The sequence below is a fragment of the Condylura cristata genome, unplaced genomic scaffold, assembly GCF_000260355.1.
Source record: "Condylura cristata isolate star-nosed mole 26May11 unplaced genomic scaffold, ConCri1.0 scaffold00025, whole genome shotgun sequence".
Lineage (NCBI taxonomy): Eukaryota > Metazoa > Chordata > Mammalia > Eulipotyphla > Talpidae > Condylura > Condylura cristata.
This window is the reverse complement of record NW_004567126.1, coordinates 20,643,269-20,657,767: the sequence shown is the minus strand read 5'-3', so window position 1 is coordinate 20,657,767 and position 14,499 is coordinate 20,643,269. Positions and strand designations below refer to the sequence as shown.

At 35.5% G+C, this 14,499-nt stretch overlaps 1 protein-coding gene across 1 annotated transcript in view; it reads left to right on the top strand.

The window, feature by feature from the left end:
- Positions 1 to 14,344, top strand: part of PAFAH1B2 (platelet-activating factor acetylhydrolase 1b, catalytic subunit 2 (30kDa)) — a 20,267-nt gene extending 5,923 nt beyond the window's left edge. Inside the window, exons 2-6 of the mRNA XM_004689230.2 lie at positions 1,261 to 1,348; positions 5,229 to 5,318; positions 6,094 to 6,210; positions 7,712 to 7,834; positions 12,000 to 14,344. Coding sequence (XP_004689287.1) covers positions 1,268 to 1,348; positions 5,229 to 5,318; positions 6,094 to 6,210; positions 7,712 to 7,834; positions 12,000 to 12,278 — 690 coding nt within the window. The 5' untranslated portion in view covers positions 1,261 to 1,267 and the 3' untranslated portion in view covers positions 12,279 to 14,344. The remainder of the gene's footprint in view (positions 1 to 1,260; positions 1,349 to 5,228; positions 5,319 to 6,093; positions 6,211 to 7,711; positions 7,835 to 11,999) is intronic.
- Positions 14,345 to 14,499: the final 155 nt, after the last annotated feature.

Below are 14,499 nucleotides of genomic sequence, written 5' to 3'. Positions count from 1 at the left end.
AGAGAGAGAGAGAGAGAGAGAGAGAGAGAGAGAGAGAGAGAGAGAGAGAGAGAGAGAGAGAGAGAGAGTGTGTGTGTGTGTGTGTGTGTGTGTGTAAAATATGTATACACACACGTGGTTCTGATAGTTAAAATTTTTAGTAATCTGAATAAAATGTACTTCAGGGTATGAATGACACCTTACATTTTCAGGCAAATATGGGCTTAATAACTCAGACACCCATTTTCTAGTGTTATCTAGAATTGAGCTGATTTTTTTAATTAGCGTTAAAATTAGTGTTTGCTTCTGTAATTTGATTTTTCATATTTTGTGGTTTCTTTCAAATTATCAGAAACTTCTACCTTAGCAATGCAGTATTTTGTATTTACCATTTTGTTTACTCTGTATAGATGTATTAAATGACTTTACTTCAGTCTTCTTTAGAAAAGCTTAGCTAGTTTTGAGGATGACAGAGGAAGGAACATGATAACAGAGTATGGTCTCCCTTTATACAGCCCCTCCAAACCCCAGCTATTCTACATTTTTAGCATCCTTAGCATTTACCAAATAACCTCTTGAGCCTAAAGTCGTTAGTAAAGAGTCTCCAAAATTGACTGAAAACAGTCTTGTTCCTTACTTGTCTTTTGGAATATTATAACATTTAAAATGTTTAAAATTAAATATATAACATTTAAAATATTTTGGCTGATGCTTAATAAGTTTCTTAATGGAGACCTGTTAAAAATAAAAATACCTAGTAGACATTTGCTAAAAACCAGTACCAAAGTCTGTCACACTCTGTAATATAGTTACTTGCTTGATGTTTTAATATTCAGCGTTTGCTGTTTGATCAGTATATAATCAATAGTGTAGTTATTTAAATGCGTAACTTTTTCAGTCTAAAGGGCGCTAATGTAGATGTCACTGAACTGTTAAGTGTCTAGCTCCTTGTGTCATTTGATACCTACAATAAGTAGTTGTGTAAGATTAATACAGATGTAAAGTATATAGTTGGAGCAGATTTTTTAAATGTCATGTACTAGTTTTAATGACATTCAAACCTGTCTGGAATTTAGTGATGCTGGATGTTTATGGGATATAAGTAGTCAAGTTGTGTTATAGAACTTATCTCTACTGAAAGTAAACTTCAGTTGTTTGGTTTTTAGACAAAAAATCACAATGAATCTTAAAATTATTATTTAAAACCTGATGTTTAACATTTAAGTAAATGGTAACATGTAAGAAAATAAGTGAAATATGACAGACTTTTTTCCTCCTCAGGTATAGAATGAGCCAAGGAGACTCCAACCCAGCAGCTATTCCACATGCCGCGGAAGATATTCAAGGAGATGACAGGTGGATGTCTCAGGTAAAGAAAGTGCATATGTGTGAAATGAGTCTCTTCAGTATTTGAGACTTTTGCCCTAAGCTGCAAAGAGGAGTTGTTGGGTGTTGTTTTGTTTTTGTTTTTTAAGATTTTACTTATTTTTACATAGAAGAACTGGGGTGTAGGGTGTAGGCAGGAGGTAAAGGTGGTGAGAGGATTTACTAGAGACAGAGTGGGGAGCAGAATAGGCAGATTTACTGAAATACACTGCTGAGGGGAGCAGTAGACAGGAGAGGTCTGCTGTGCTGGGTGGGTCAGTTCCCTGGGCAGGGATTGAACTCAGGCCACAGTGGCTGGCCATAGCTTAATACTGCACCACAAAGAAGACCCTACAATGTTCTCTTATATAAGTGTTTATTTTGAAGTAATTTAAAAAATTAATACAAAAATATAAAAATTTTTGAAAGAACACTATAAACATTGTCTAGACTTGCCAATTATTAACAGTTGTCATATCCGCCTAATTATTCTGTCAGTACCTATTTGTGTATGTATATACCAACATACTGTTTTTTCCTAAGCCATTTGATAGTAAGTTGTAGGCCTCATTTTCCTTTATCCCTAAATATTTTGTGTTATCTAAGAAAGGTGTTTTCTTCATACTGCAGTGTAATTATTAAAATAAAAAATGCAGCATTGATTCTGTAATTCAGAAGACATACTTCAATTTCTCCTGTTCTCCCAAAGATGTTCTTGTATTATTTCTTCTTAGTCTAGAGTCACATGATATTAACACCTTGGAATTGTAGAAGTATTTGTTTTGTAGGCTATCTTTCAATTTAATTTCTTCCTCATAATTAAGATTTGGACTATATGACTTTTCAGGAATATCAGTGCATTCCATAGACAGCTGTGATGTTTCTTGGCCTTGTTGGTGATAGTAGAATTGAACACTTTGTTAAATGGTCTTGGCTTACACCAAGTCTTGTCTATTGTAGGATAGATTCCTGGATTCTTATTTTACTTGTATAATTCATTGTAATTTAGCTGGTAGGAATCCCTTGATTTTTTTTGGGGGGGGGTTTCTTTTAAGTATTTTTATTACTTTCCTTTAATAAACTTTTTATTACTTTCCTCTTAACAAACTGTTATTTTTTGTTTATAACTATATTTAATTTTTGTTTCCAACTATAGTACCTCTTTGAATAACAGGTCTGTGTCATTTTAAGTAATAACAAGTTTTTGTGCTACAGTGTTAATACTGTTCACAATATTTTTTCCTGTTGCCTTTTCATGCTTAAAAGTTAGTCTGTCAGCTAACTTGAATAGTGGTATTTTTTTGATGATTTCATATGTTCTGTTACTAAGTTATTCTTTCTTAGTCTTCCTAGTTTGTGCTTTTAAAAAGATAATATGAAATAGCTATGTATTTTTGATTGATCCTAAAAAATTGCTAATAGAATTTATGTTCTCCTTATATGTTAATTGATCATATTTATTTATTTCTTGCCACCTCATACCCAAACCAATACCCTAAATTGGGTATTTTTGACGTATTTACATATTACATATATTTGTGTGTGTGTGTATATATAATATTTTTCCATGTTTCTAAATTGCATGTATTTTTCTGCAATATATATATTTAAAGTGTAGCTGGAGTTCATTCATTTTCTCTTTAGTATTTCATTGCTCTATATGAAAAAAACAATGGATTTGTCCATTTTTCATTGATGGGCATTGGTTGTTTATAACTAATAAAAAGAATAACTAGAATTAGATACCATTTGTTCCTGGCATAAATTAGCAGATTTTAAATAGTGCTGATTGGGAAAAAAAATAGTGAAACTGAAGAAAAATAATTTTTTTTTTAAACTTGCATAGGATGGAAAGACTAACTCTACTAAGTAATAAGTGCTATTTTTAGATACAGTCTTCATTTTGTTTTAAAATCTGAGGATGGGTAGGACAGTAGTTTGGGAAATGATTGAAATAATAGTGGCTGCAATTAGGTGATTGCTGTAGCTGGTGCTGAATACATGTAGGTTCCTCATGTTATTGTCTTTGCTTCTGTGTATGTTTGATATCTTCCATAATAAAAGATTTAATACTTTTATACTGTTTTATACTTTTAATATCTTTTATTTAATAACATCTTTCAAGGTGATGTTGAAAGACTTGACAATAGATAAACTTAATACAAGTCATACCAAAACGGTAGGCTACCGAAGAAGGCTCAGCAGCAGACTAATGAAAATACTTACAGTAAATATTACAGATGAAGCACTGGTATATTTTATTATATTATTACATAAATATCCTCATGGCACCACTAGATAAGTACCTTAGTAAAAACACTGACAGGAAGTTTCTAATGTTTTTTCCCTTTCAAAAAGTACAGATTAGAACAATGAGAAGAGAAGGGAAGAAGAGAGAAAATTTTTAATATCCAATGCAAGTACAACTACATTAAAACCAGTTGTGATATATAGTCCTTTAGCTAAGAATTTCAAAATACTCAAGATCCATGAAAGTTTGACCTAAGAATTACCAGGGTGTAAAAAAGAGTATGTAAACTTCTTTATAACGGTTTACTGATAAGTCCTTTGATATGAAAAAGTTTCTTTAAATGGGTGTGTTCAATGGTATATTACCTGGCATTAAAAATTATGGTAGTGAAAGTCATTTAGCTCCATAGAAAAATAATTCTCATTGATGTTAATGCAGTTGCCATGCCTGCTGTTTGTTATCTACTGGGTACCTGCCAGTAACTGAACCCCTTTCATAGAACTTTCATCTTCCCAACTCTGAAATGGAGTTGGCAGCAGATGGGAAAAACAAGACTCAGATTCTGTACTTGCTTAAGATCATTGGGTTGAAAACTAGAATTTGAGTGAGGTTTTTCTGTTCCCGGACCTAAAGGAGCCAGAAGAAGATACATACAGTGATTCAGCTATGTCGAGGGGATGAGAGCGAAGTGTAAGAAAAAGGATGAGAAGAAAATACCTATATATGGTAAAAGTTGCTGAGTTAAAATGGTGGAATTAAAGGTGTTTGGTATTGTCCTTTTCTACTTTTCCCAATGTAATGTAACTAAAAAGAAAATGTACAGTAATTAAGCCTTTAAAATGGTAGAGTGTAAATTCCATGACACTCTAAAAGTTGAACTGTTAGTATGAAGAAGTGTTGATAGATGGTGACTTCAGTTCATGCAGTAGAAAGTTGATATGATATGAAAATGCACCTAACTTGTTAACTGGAATTTTATTTTTGTTCATCTTATCTCTTCAGCTTAAAAATACATATTCTTAAATACAGTTAATATAATTAATATATTTCCAAATACATACATGGTCAAATTTGAGAGATAGAAAAAATTCTTTAAAAATCATGTTAATAGGCCCTCCCTGGTGGTGCAGTGGGTTAAAGCACAGCACTGAGAATCTAAACCCGCTTCCACATGAGTTCGATTCCCGCCTGCCCCGGAGGAGACCACATGGTGTGGCAGACCTCTCCTGACCCGCCCGCTGCTCCCCTCAGCAGTGTGCTTCGTTGATCTGCCTGTTCTGTTCCCCACTCTGTCTCTGATGAAGCCTCTCACCGCCCCTGAGCCTCTGGCCTGTACCCCAGTTCTGTATGCACAAATAAATAAATCTTTAAAAAAAAAAAATCATGTTAATATATTTTTCTGTTCTGGTTTCAGTAGACTTCCTGTTTTCTTGAGAATATACTAACATGATCAAAATGATAAGGGGAGTAGAAAATTCTAACATTTAATTACAGTTCAAGAGGAATAAGCTTTAGAAACAAATGGAATGCTTAACAACATAGTATATAACTGGTTGGACAACAGTTTTTGTCTAGACCAAGAAAGCACACAAGGAAAGAATAAACATTTTCTTAATTTCTTTTTTCAAACTAGCACAACAGATTTGTCCTGGACTGTAAAGACAAAGAGCCTGATGTACTGTTTGTGGGGGACTCAATGGTGCAGTTAATGCAGCAATATGAGGTAAAGGTGGAAGGGGTGAGGGTGGGTCTTGGCTACTAATGTGAACCCATATGTTGCTAACAGACTTTCTTTCTAAGCTGAATCTGTACATGGACCCTTGACACTTTAGAAAAGCTCTAGATCCGAGTATTAGAGTTAGACCTACCAAGTAGGGTTCTTTGTACATGATGAGACCAAAAATATATATACTTAGCATTGTTTATAATTAAACTGCCTTTTTTGCCTTCTGCCAAGAAGCTTCACATTATATTTGCCTTTGTCATGATTTTACTCTTATTTGTATTTTACTGTTTTCTTTCTTGTATTTGCTCATTTATATTTGTCTTAGTCACAGGCTTCACCATTATTTTATTTTATGTATTTCTGCACCAAACTGTTCCAAATCAAAAGAAAATACAGTTTTATTTCTTTTAGACTCCAAGCACTTGAACTTCCATTTTGTGTTTCTGTTTTACCTTAGTCTTTTAAGTGACTGAGCAAAATGAAAGAGCTTATTGAATTGGTAACTTTATTATAAATGTTGGAACCTCTTAAGGGATCATCACGTTGAATTGTGATTCAGTTCTTGAGCTAAGACCAATGCTGCATTAAGAACTGAGTTAGTTAATGGCATCTGCAAAACCCTTTAAGCAATGGGTAATTGAGCATCTGCACGGTAATGTTGCAATACAAAACATGGACATGTTATTTCTTAAGCCTTAAAACATGCTCTAGTTTAAAGAATCTTATTTCCTACGTATTTTACCTAGAATAAGTAAAGTTTTTCTCTTTGTAGATTTGGCGAGAGCTTTTTTCTCCACTTCATGCCCTGAATTTTGGAATTGGGGGAGATACAACAAGACATGTTTTGTGGAGACTAAAGAATGGAGAACTGGAGAATATTAAACCTAAGGTAAAATGAGCTTTTATTTTTTTTTTTAAAGACTATCATTAGTCTTATGTGTTTTTCAGATACAAATTACCTGAAACTGACAATAAAAAAAATTGCTTCTTTATAAAGTGTTACTTCATTATTTTAGCTTCATGCCTATTTAAAATAAATGATATTGTCATTATTTAAGAACATTCCACATGCATATTTAATTAAGAGGACCATCTATTGTTAACCCTGGTCATACTTGTTGTTATAGTTACTTTCTTCAGCTGTAGGAGGGGATTCCATGCTGATTAGGTAGGCTGTTCTGTGGACTTAAGACAGTATGAAGGGAACTGCTTAGAGACGGGACTTGAGAACAGAGCCACAGTTCGTTTCAGGAAGTAATTTTGGATCTCTTTAACCATGTAAACAAAGTGGTTTTGTTTCTAAGTCAAGACCTCTTAAGTTCTTTTGAAAAAAAATTGAAGCAGATATGAATAAGTAATTCACCATAAATATGTACCCAGTACTTTGTCACATTATAAGGTCCTAAATTGACAGGTTGCATATAATTTTTCTCAGCCTCAAACACAGGAAAAAAACAAGCCTTTTCCCTTTATCATCTGAGTCATTGATAACAATTACTTTAGTTTAAAGTATTTTATTCTTTGACTTTTTATAAAAAAAGAAAACTTGTGACAGCAGAAGTTACTTGGAAGACGTTACATTTCTAGGTGACAGTCACCTTATAAAAAAATTTTAAGAGAAAAACTTGTTAAAAGTACATTCAACCTCAATCCTAGTCAGTGCATGAGTGCAGTGGTGTGCTTAATGTCCTATACATTTTCTTGGGCATATCTGTTAATTTTTTCAAAAGGTACTTGTACAATCATGGAGTCTTTTTTTTTTTTTTTTTTTTGAGTTGCAAGTAATTTATCCCAGATTTCTTAGATTTTACTTAAAACACTTTTGTGATATGTAGATGTTTACTTTTTTCACTCTTATTTGGAATGTTTCAAGACAGTTTTATACAGTTAAATTTACTCTTGTACAATTTTTCTGGATTTCAAGATACAAGTTTCTAATGATACAATAATAAAGAATTCTCTTATTTCTTCTATTTTGCCCTCAAATATTAATCTGTGTTAGAATTTATGTTGATAGGCCTTCCCTGGTGGTGCAGCGATTTAAGCACTGCACTGCAAGCAAACCATAGCCGCTTCAGTGCAAGTTCGATTCCCCGTCCCGGAGGTGATCCACATGGTGTAGCAGACCTCTCCTGCCTCACCCGCTGCTTCCTTCAGCAGTATACTTCATTGATCTACCTATTCTGCTCCCCACTCTTTTTTTAAAAAGAATTTATGTTGATATATCTGAGGCATGAATCAGTACTTTAAAATGACTGCACAATTGAAGTTATCTAACATCATTTGAGATGTTCATCTTTCTTTCTTTGATTTTTGAATAAGACTTCATCTAAATATTAGACATTCCTTTCTCTCTGGATACTTATCTCTCCTTTTTCCCTCATTTATAGGTTATTGTTGTCTGGGTAGGAACAAACAACCATGAAAATACGGCCGAGGAAGTTGCTGGTGGAATTGAGGCCATTGTACAACTTATCAACACAAGGCAGCCACAGGCCAAAATCATTGTATTGGTATGTAGTCTTTGGGTGCATGGAGACTTTGATATCATTAGGTTATATGAAGACTCTTGTTTAGAAATGTGATTGTTTAAGAATAAAGAGAATTTTTAGGTGGGAGTAGTTTATTATACTTCTGAGAAGCTCTTCTCTGATATATCACATTGACTTACCGATCTCAGCATTTCCCAGACCAACTGTGGGGTCATCTTTTATCTGCTCATCCTTGTTTAGAAGTGGAAATCCTCTTTATTGCTTCAGGTAGCCTTAATTTTTTTTTGAAACTGTCTTGTAATTTTTTTAATGATTTGTGATACTTGTCCTAGGCCTGAGTCTCTTCTTAGCCTTAGGTTTCATATTGCTTAGAGTTCTGTTCTCTTTCATTGTTTAATTGTAAAAAATGGTGTATTTATTAGAATCTCTGATGTCTCTAAAATATCTGAGATTGAGTCAGCAAAAAAATGGTCTTACCCTGTGTTAGTTTTTTTTAAAGATTTATTTATGCATACAAGAACTGGGATACAGGCAGAGGTGGGTGGTGAGAGGATTCACGAGAGAGAGTGGAGAACAGACAGGCAGGTCTACTGAAACACAGTGCTGATGGGAGTATCAGGCTAGACAGGAGAGGTCTGTCACACCATGTGAGTCAACTCCCTGGCTGGGGATCGAACTCTCAGTGCAGTGGCTGCGGATTGCTTCATATTACTATGCTTAACCCAATGCACCACCAGGGAGAGCCCACCTCTTTTTAGTTTTACCCTTAACAGAAAGTGCTTTTTTTTTTTTTTTTAAAGATTTATTTATTTATTTGTGCATACAAAACTGGGGTACAGGCCAGAGGCTCGGGGGCGGTGAGAGGCTTCACCAGAGACAGAGTGGGGAACAGAACAGGCAGATCGATGAAGTACACTGCTGAGGGGAGCAGCCGGTGGGTCAGGAGAGGTCTGCTACACCATGTGGTCACCTCTGGGGCAGGCGGGAATCGAACTCATGCAGAAGCGGCTTTAGATTCTCAGTGCTGTGCTTTAACCCGCTGTGCCACCAGGGAGGGCCAGAAAGTGCTATTCTTTATTGTTACAGTATTAGTATTTATGGTCTCAGAAATTAATAATGAAACCATTGTCGATTTCACTATAAAATTTCAATGTAAAAATTTACCTATCCTTATTCTTTGTCCAACTAAAAGTGTTTCAGTGAAATCTGATATGTATTCAGCTCTTTACTGAGGATTGCGTTAGAAAAGTATTTATGCAACAGACATGAAGATCACCATATAAGCAGGTGCCATTCTAGGTCCTCATCATGTAAAAAGAGGAAGGCATGGCTCACAGTCTAGTGCATTGGTACAGTAATACATTGTGTATGTGTATATTGTATGCTTTTGGGGTTAAGGGGGAGAACAGAGTTCACTTTAGATATGTTGACATCTGAGGTTAGTTTTTAAGAACTAGTTAGTCTCCGAATAAATGAAGAAACATTTTCAAGGAAAGAAGGCATTGCAGAAAAAGAAAAGAAAATGATCAAAGGTTATATGTTTGTGTTTATTGACTAATTGAAGGGGAGAGTTCTAGAAGAAGTTTGAGGTTAGGGTGGTTAAGTGAAAGAGGCTACATACAGACAGTTCATTTAGTAACTAATATGCCATGCTAGGCGGTCAGATTCTATCCTTAAGGTGCTGGGGAGCCAGGCCTCACTTCTTATATTACATGGTATTTAATTTAACTGTTTACTTCTTTATATCCAGCCTTATCTCAAAAAGGATTACATTGTAGTTAGAAGTTCACTGCTGGGGACCTCCCTGGTGGCACAAGGGGTTAAGACAGACACAGCATTATGAGATAGCTATCTGCAACCACTGCAGTCACAAGCTCAGTCTCTGGCCAAGGAGGTGACCCACTATGTCTCTGGTGAATCCTTTCACCCCGGGATCTCTGACCTGTACTTCAGAAGCTCTTGTATGCATGAATAAATTAAAAAAAAAAAAGTTCACCTGATTGTTACTTTATAAATACTCCATAAATGTTCTTTGTTTCAGCCAGATTTTTAAATTTGATACATGGTGGTATAATCTACAGAACTAAAACATGGGAAATAACCTAGTCAACACTATAGGGAATGATTCTATAAATCATTTAATATAATATCACTAATGGCATGAAAGTTTTTGGTTTTTTTAAGATTTTTATTTATTTATGCATACAAGAACTAGGGTACAGGCCAGAAGTACAGGGGCTGTGAGAGAATTTACCAGAGACAGGGTGGAGAACAAAACAGGCAGATCGGCAAAGTACACTGCTGAGCGGAGCAGTGGGCAGTCAGAAGAGGTCTGCCATGCCATGTGGATCACCTCCAGGGCCGGGGATTGAACTCGCACTGAAGCAACCACAGCCAGCTTCACAGTGCTGGGCTCCAACCTGCTCTGCCCCAGGGAGGGCCCTGACATGACAGTTTTAAAGATTGTGTAAAAAATAGGATTTATGAAATATTTAAAAGAGCCAGTATGTGTATTCAGGATTTCTTCAACATATATATTCAGTTGAGAAGGAAACAAAATTAAAATTGCTGTTAAATGATGAAGCCACCAGGACCATGTTTTTCTTTTTGTTCCCTTTAACATCAAAATATTTTTGCAGTACTGTTATGGGAAAAATCAGATGTCATACCATTGATACTCCTGCTGGGAAAATATTGTTAGGTTATGTAAACTACTTCATCCTTGCTTGAAAATATCCACAGGTATGGTGCCCTTTTTGAGACATCACATTCTTCATGGCTTTACTGCTGTGGTGATCTTCAACAGTCAGAACAATATTTATGTTAATTGTTCATTGGCCCTCCTGGCTGCTCATTTTATTTTCACCAGATTTGGATACGTCACCATTAAGGGTTGGTCTTTGTTAACTTTCAGGTGTACTTTGAAAATGTGGACTTACACACTCTTAACAGTCATATAAATTAGGGTTTAGGATTGACACATCTTTGAAATTTTTGAGATGCTTGGCCTCAAAGATTAGGAGGAGTTGGACTGTGGTAAGAGACGTAATTCTCGATAGCTCTTCTTTAGAACTATAATCACATAAAATTACCTTATTGGTAATCAAGGGTGCTATATTTTGCTGGAAAAAGCAAAAGCAAACATGAACAAGTACTTAGTCTGGGTGTATATTTTCTTCCTTTTATAGAATGCGTGCAAAACAGTTATTTTTGTTAGGAGCGCTTAGCATATTCTTTCAGAGAAGTGAGTGGCAGAAATTTTGCATAAGTAAGAGTAATTTAATGTATGATATCATAAACCAACTAGGAGAGGTCTGACAGTTCTATAAGAGTTTGTAAAAGCCATTTCTAATTTCAAATGATACATGGCTCTTGCAGGCTTTTGTTTACTATTATAAAGAGACAAAGATCTGACATAATTGCTTGTTTTACCAAAAAGTTAAAAACTAGTTTAGCATCCATCTCTGTTTTACCACATGTGACTAATTCATCAAGACAGTATCTGTTGCAACTCCTCATTGCTCATGTGTAGTAGTGTAGGTTCTATATGTTATAAGCAGATTATTCTGGTGATTGTGTGGAGGAAGAATTGAAGGCACTAGGGGAAACCAGCCAGGTGAGTTTGCCTTAATTGAGATGAACAGTGGTAAGTTCCTAGCCATCTCAGTATATAGAACCAAAATGTGTTAGAAAAGCATGTAGGATGCAAAAACTGTGAGTAATTTAATGATAAATCGAAATACAGGTTGCGAGGTGCAGGGGTGTTGGAATGGCCAGGCATCCCAAAGAATGTAGAGGAACATAGTTTGAGGGCAACTACCTTAAGTTGGGAGTGCTTCGGGAGCGTTCAGTTTTGTTCTGTACTTGGAGGTTTAATATGCAGTTTTGAGACTTTAGGAGATCTAGGCTAAAATGTTTAGAATTGGGAACATAAAGACAAAAACTCTGAAGAATACCAACAATTAAGGAATAGGAGGAAGAACTTATGATGGAATTGAGAAGCAATTCTCAGACTTTCCTTTAAAACTATTCTCATGTAAAAAAAAAAAAAGACCTATTCTCATGTTCAGAAAGGTCTTAAAAGCACCAAATGGAGCAATTGTTACAGCAATATCTGAAATCACAAATAAATAAGTAGACAGAAATCAGTGTTATTTTCCTTATAGTCTTCTCTACTCCACCCCAGGGTTTGTTACCTCGAGGTGAGAAGCCCAACCCCTTAAGGCAGAAGAATGCCAAGGTGAACCAACTCCTGAAGGTTTCCCTGCCGAAGCTTGCCAATGTTCAGCTCCTGGATACAGATGGGGGCTTTGTGCACTCGGACGGTGCCATCTCCTGCCACGACATGTTTGATTTTCTGCATCTCACAGGAGGGGGCTATGCAAAGATCTGCAAACCGCTCCATGAACTGATCATGCAGTTGTTGGAGGAAACACCTGAAGAAAAACAAACCACCATTGCCTGACTGGCTCCATCAGTGTTAATAGCGTCCCAGCTTCCTCAGATCAGTTGTATCACTGGCACTACAGAATCCTTCTCTTAAGGCACTTTGCATTGTAGAATGTTCCTGGATGTTCATATCTAGTGTTTGAAGGGGAGGAGGGATTTAAACTGTTCCTGTACATAGAAGGTTTGTTTGATAAGGGAGAAAAATTAGCCAAGGAAGATTCTCATTTAAATTGATTTCAAACCAGAAGGGGACTTTTTAGTTATATGTGTTGACACATTCATTGAATTATCATTTTTTCCTAGGACAACATCAGGCCTAAGTACTGAACAAAATGAAGATTCTTTTTTTTTGGCCCTTTTTTTTCTGTGGATTATGTCATATAATCAGAATCACATCTACTTGGCTTTAAAATACATTTTTCCAGTTTGAAGGTTCATAATTTAGCCTTTTTTTATTTTTCTTTACTCATATATTTGAATTTTTTTCTTAACATACACCATTGAATTGAATATGCATTGTCATTGAAATATGGGAGATGGTATAGTTTCAAGTGAATTTATTCCACTCTCTTAATCTTGACCATGTTTATCAGAGAAAACTAGGTTTTGTCTCATGGTGGGGGGACTCTGGAGGTTTGTTTTTATGCTGCTGAGTATCATGTCTATAATAGACCCTTGCATGCAGCCTTTCCTCCCTGTTACCCTCTCAAACCTCCTTTTCCTCCTTGTTTACTTTTAGGCCTTGTTGACATTACTAGCTTTTAAAACACATTTTTGACCTTAGGAGGCTCTGTTGGAAGCATAAGTCCCCAGCCAATTACTCTTACAGTAGTACTGATGTGTGATTCCTCCTTGTGTGATTTTCCGTAATATAGAGTCTATAATGCTATCCATACCCAGAATTTCAGTTTGTTTTGTTTGTTTCTCCCTTAAAAATCTGTTATAGTTTTTGGGGGGGGGCATGGAACTCTCTCATTCCATAGCCCTGACATTTCATGTTTCATAGTATCTTAGGGTGTATATATATATATATTTTTTTTTTTGGATATTGGCTTAGTGTTTAAATTATATCTGTTCAGAAGAATTTGGCCATTTTTCATGGGGAAACAAGTGTGAAGCTGCTCTTCAGAATAGACATGCTGTCTTTATCTCACCATTTTTGTAAAAAAGAACTAGGTTTGTTTAACTTTGAGGGTTTCTCTATAATGTATCTTCATCTGAGAATTTCTTTCACGAGAGCGCTTTATAATATTAATGGTTGCCTGAGCTACAAAAACTACCATTTAAAAAATAACGGGACAGTAGGTGGCTTGTTGTTTAGTATACCTATGAAATACGTGCAAACTGGATCTACAAACACATATTTTAAACTGGACCAGGTGGGTATTGAAGTAACCCACCAAAATATGCTGTGTTGTGATTCTGCGTACTATTCAAGTTCAGAGCTTAAGACATACATTTTACGTTCTGCTTGCAAGGTGAACAGCAGTGCTTTGTGTGTTAGAGGAGGCTTGCTGACTTGTGCTAAGAGCCAACTTCTGATTGAGAAGGCTAAAATTTGGGCTGATTTTTTTTTCTTGTCAAGCCTCTTTCTAGGAAGTTTTGGGGTTTGTCTTTTTTTGTTTGTTTTTTAAATACATTTGTGAATGTATCATGTCTTCATTAACAACAGAAAGTGCACATGGTGTTTACTAAACTTGTTTACTGTATTAAAATTTTTATTTTCCTAGCCCAGGTTCTTAAATTTTTCAAGACAGATTTTTTTCTTTAGTTGAGGTCTTGGAAGGAGAATTAATTAAGCCAGAGTTTTGTGTGTAAAAAGACAGTTTCCTGTCCAGATGTTATCCTGTTCACCGGGGGTGGGAGTATGTTCCAGTCACACCCCCATTAGATTACTCCTGAGCATGCGCTTTTAACTACTTTGACTGAGGATCAGATACCTTTGTGAGCTGGCTTTCAGCTCCTTTGCTTATGTGTATGAGCCTCAGATGTTACTACATTTTATATCTACCAGAGCTATTCAAGCAATAGTATTGGAACCACTAGCCTTTTAAATAAAGTCTGCCCTACTATTAATGTGCAGGTATTGAGTCCACTTTCATTTCTTTCCAGCTGCTTTGCACTGCTCTAAGCTAAAGGTGTTTATCTGTTTTGAGATTCCAGTTTGCTACAGTGACAGAATTTGCTTAATACTTGGATTTCTCTTTATACTGTATATATATATATATATATATATA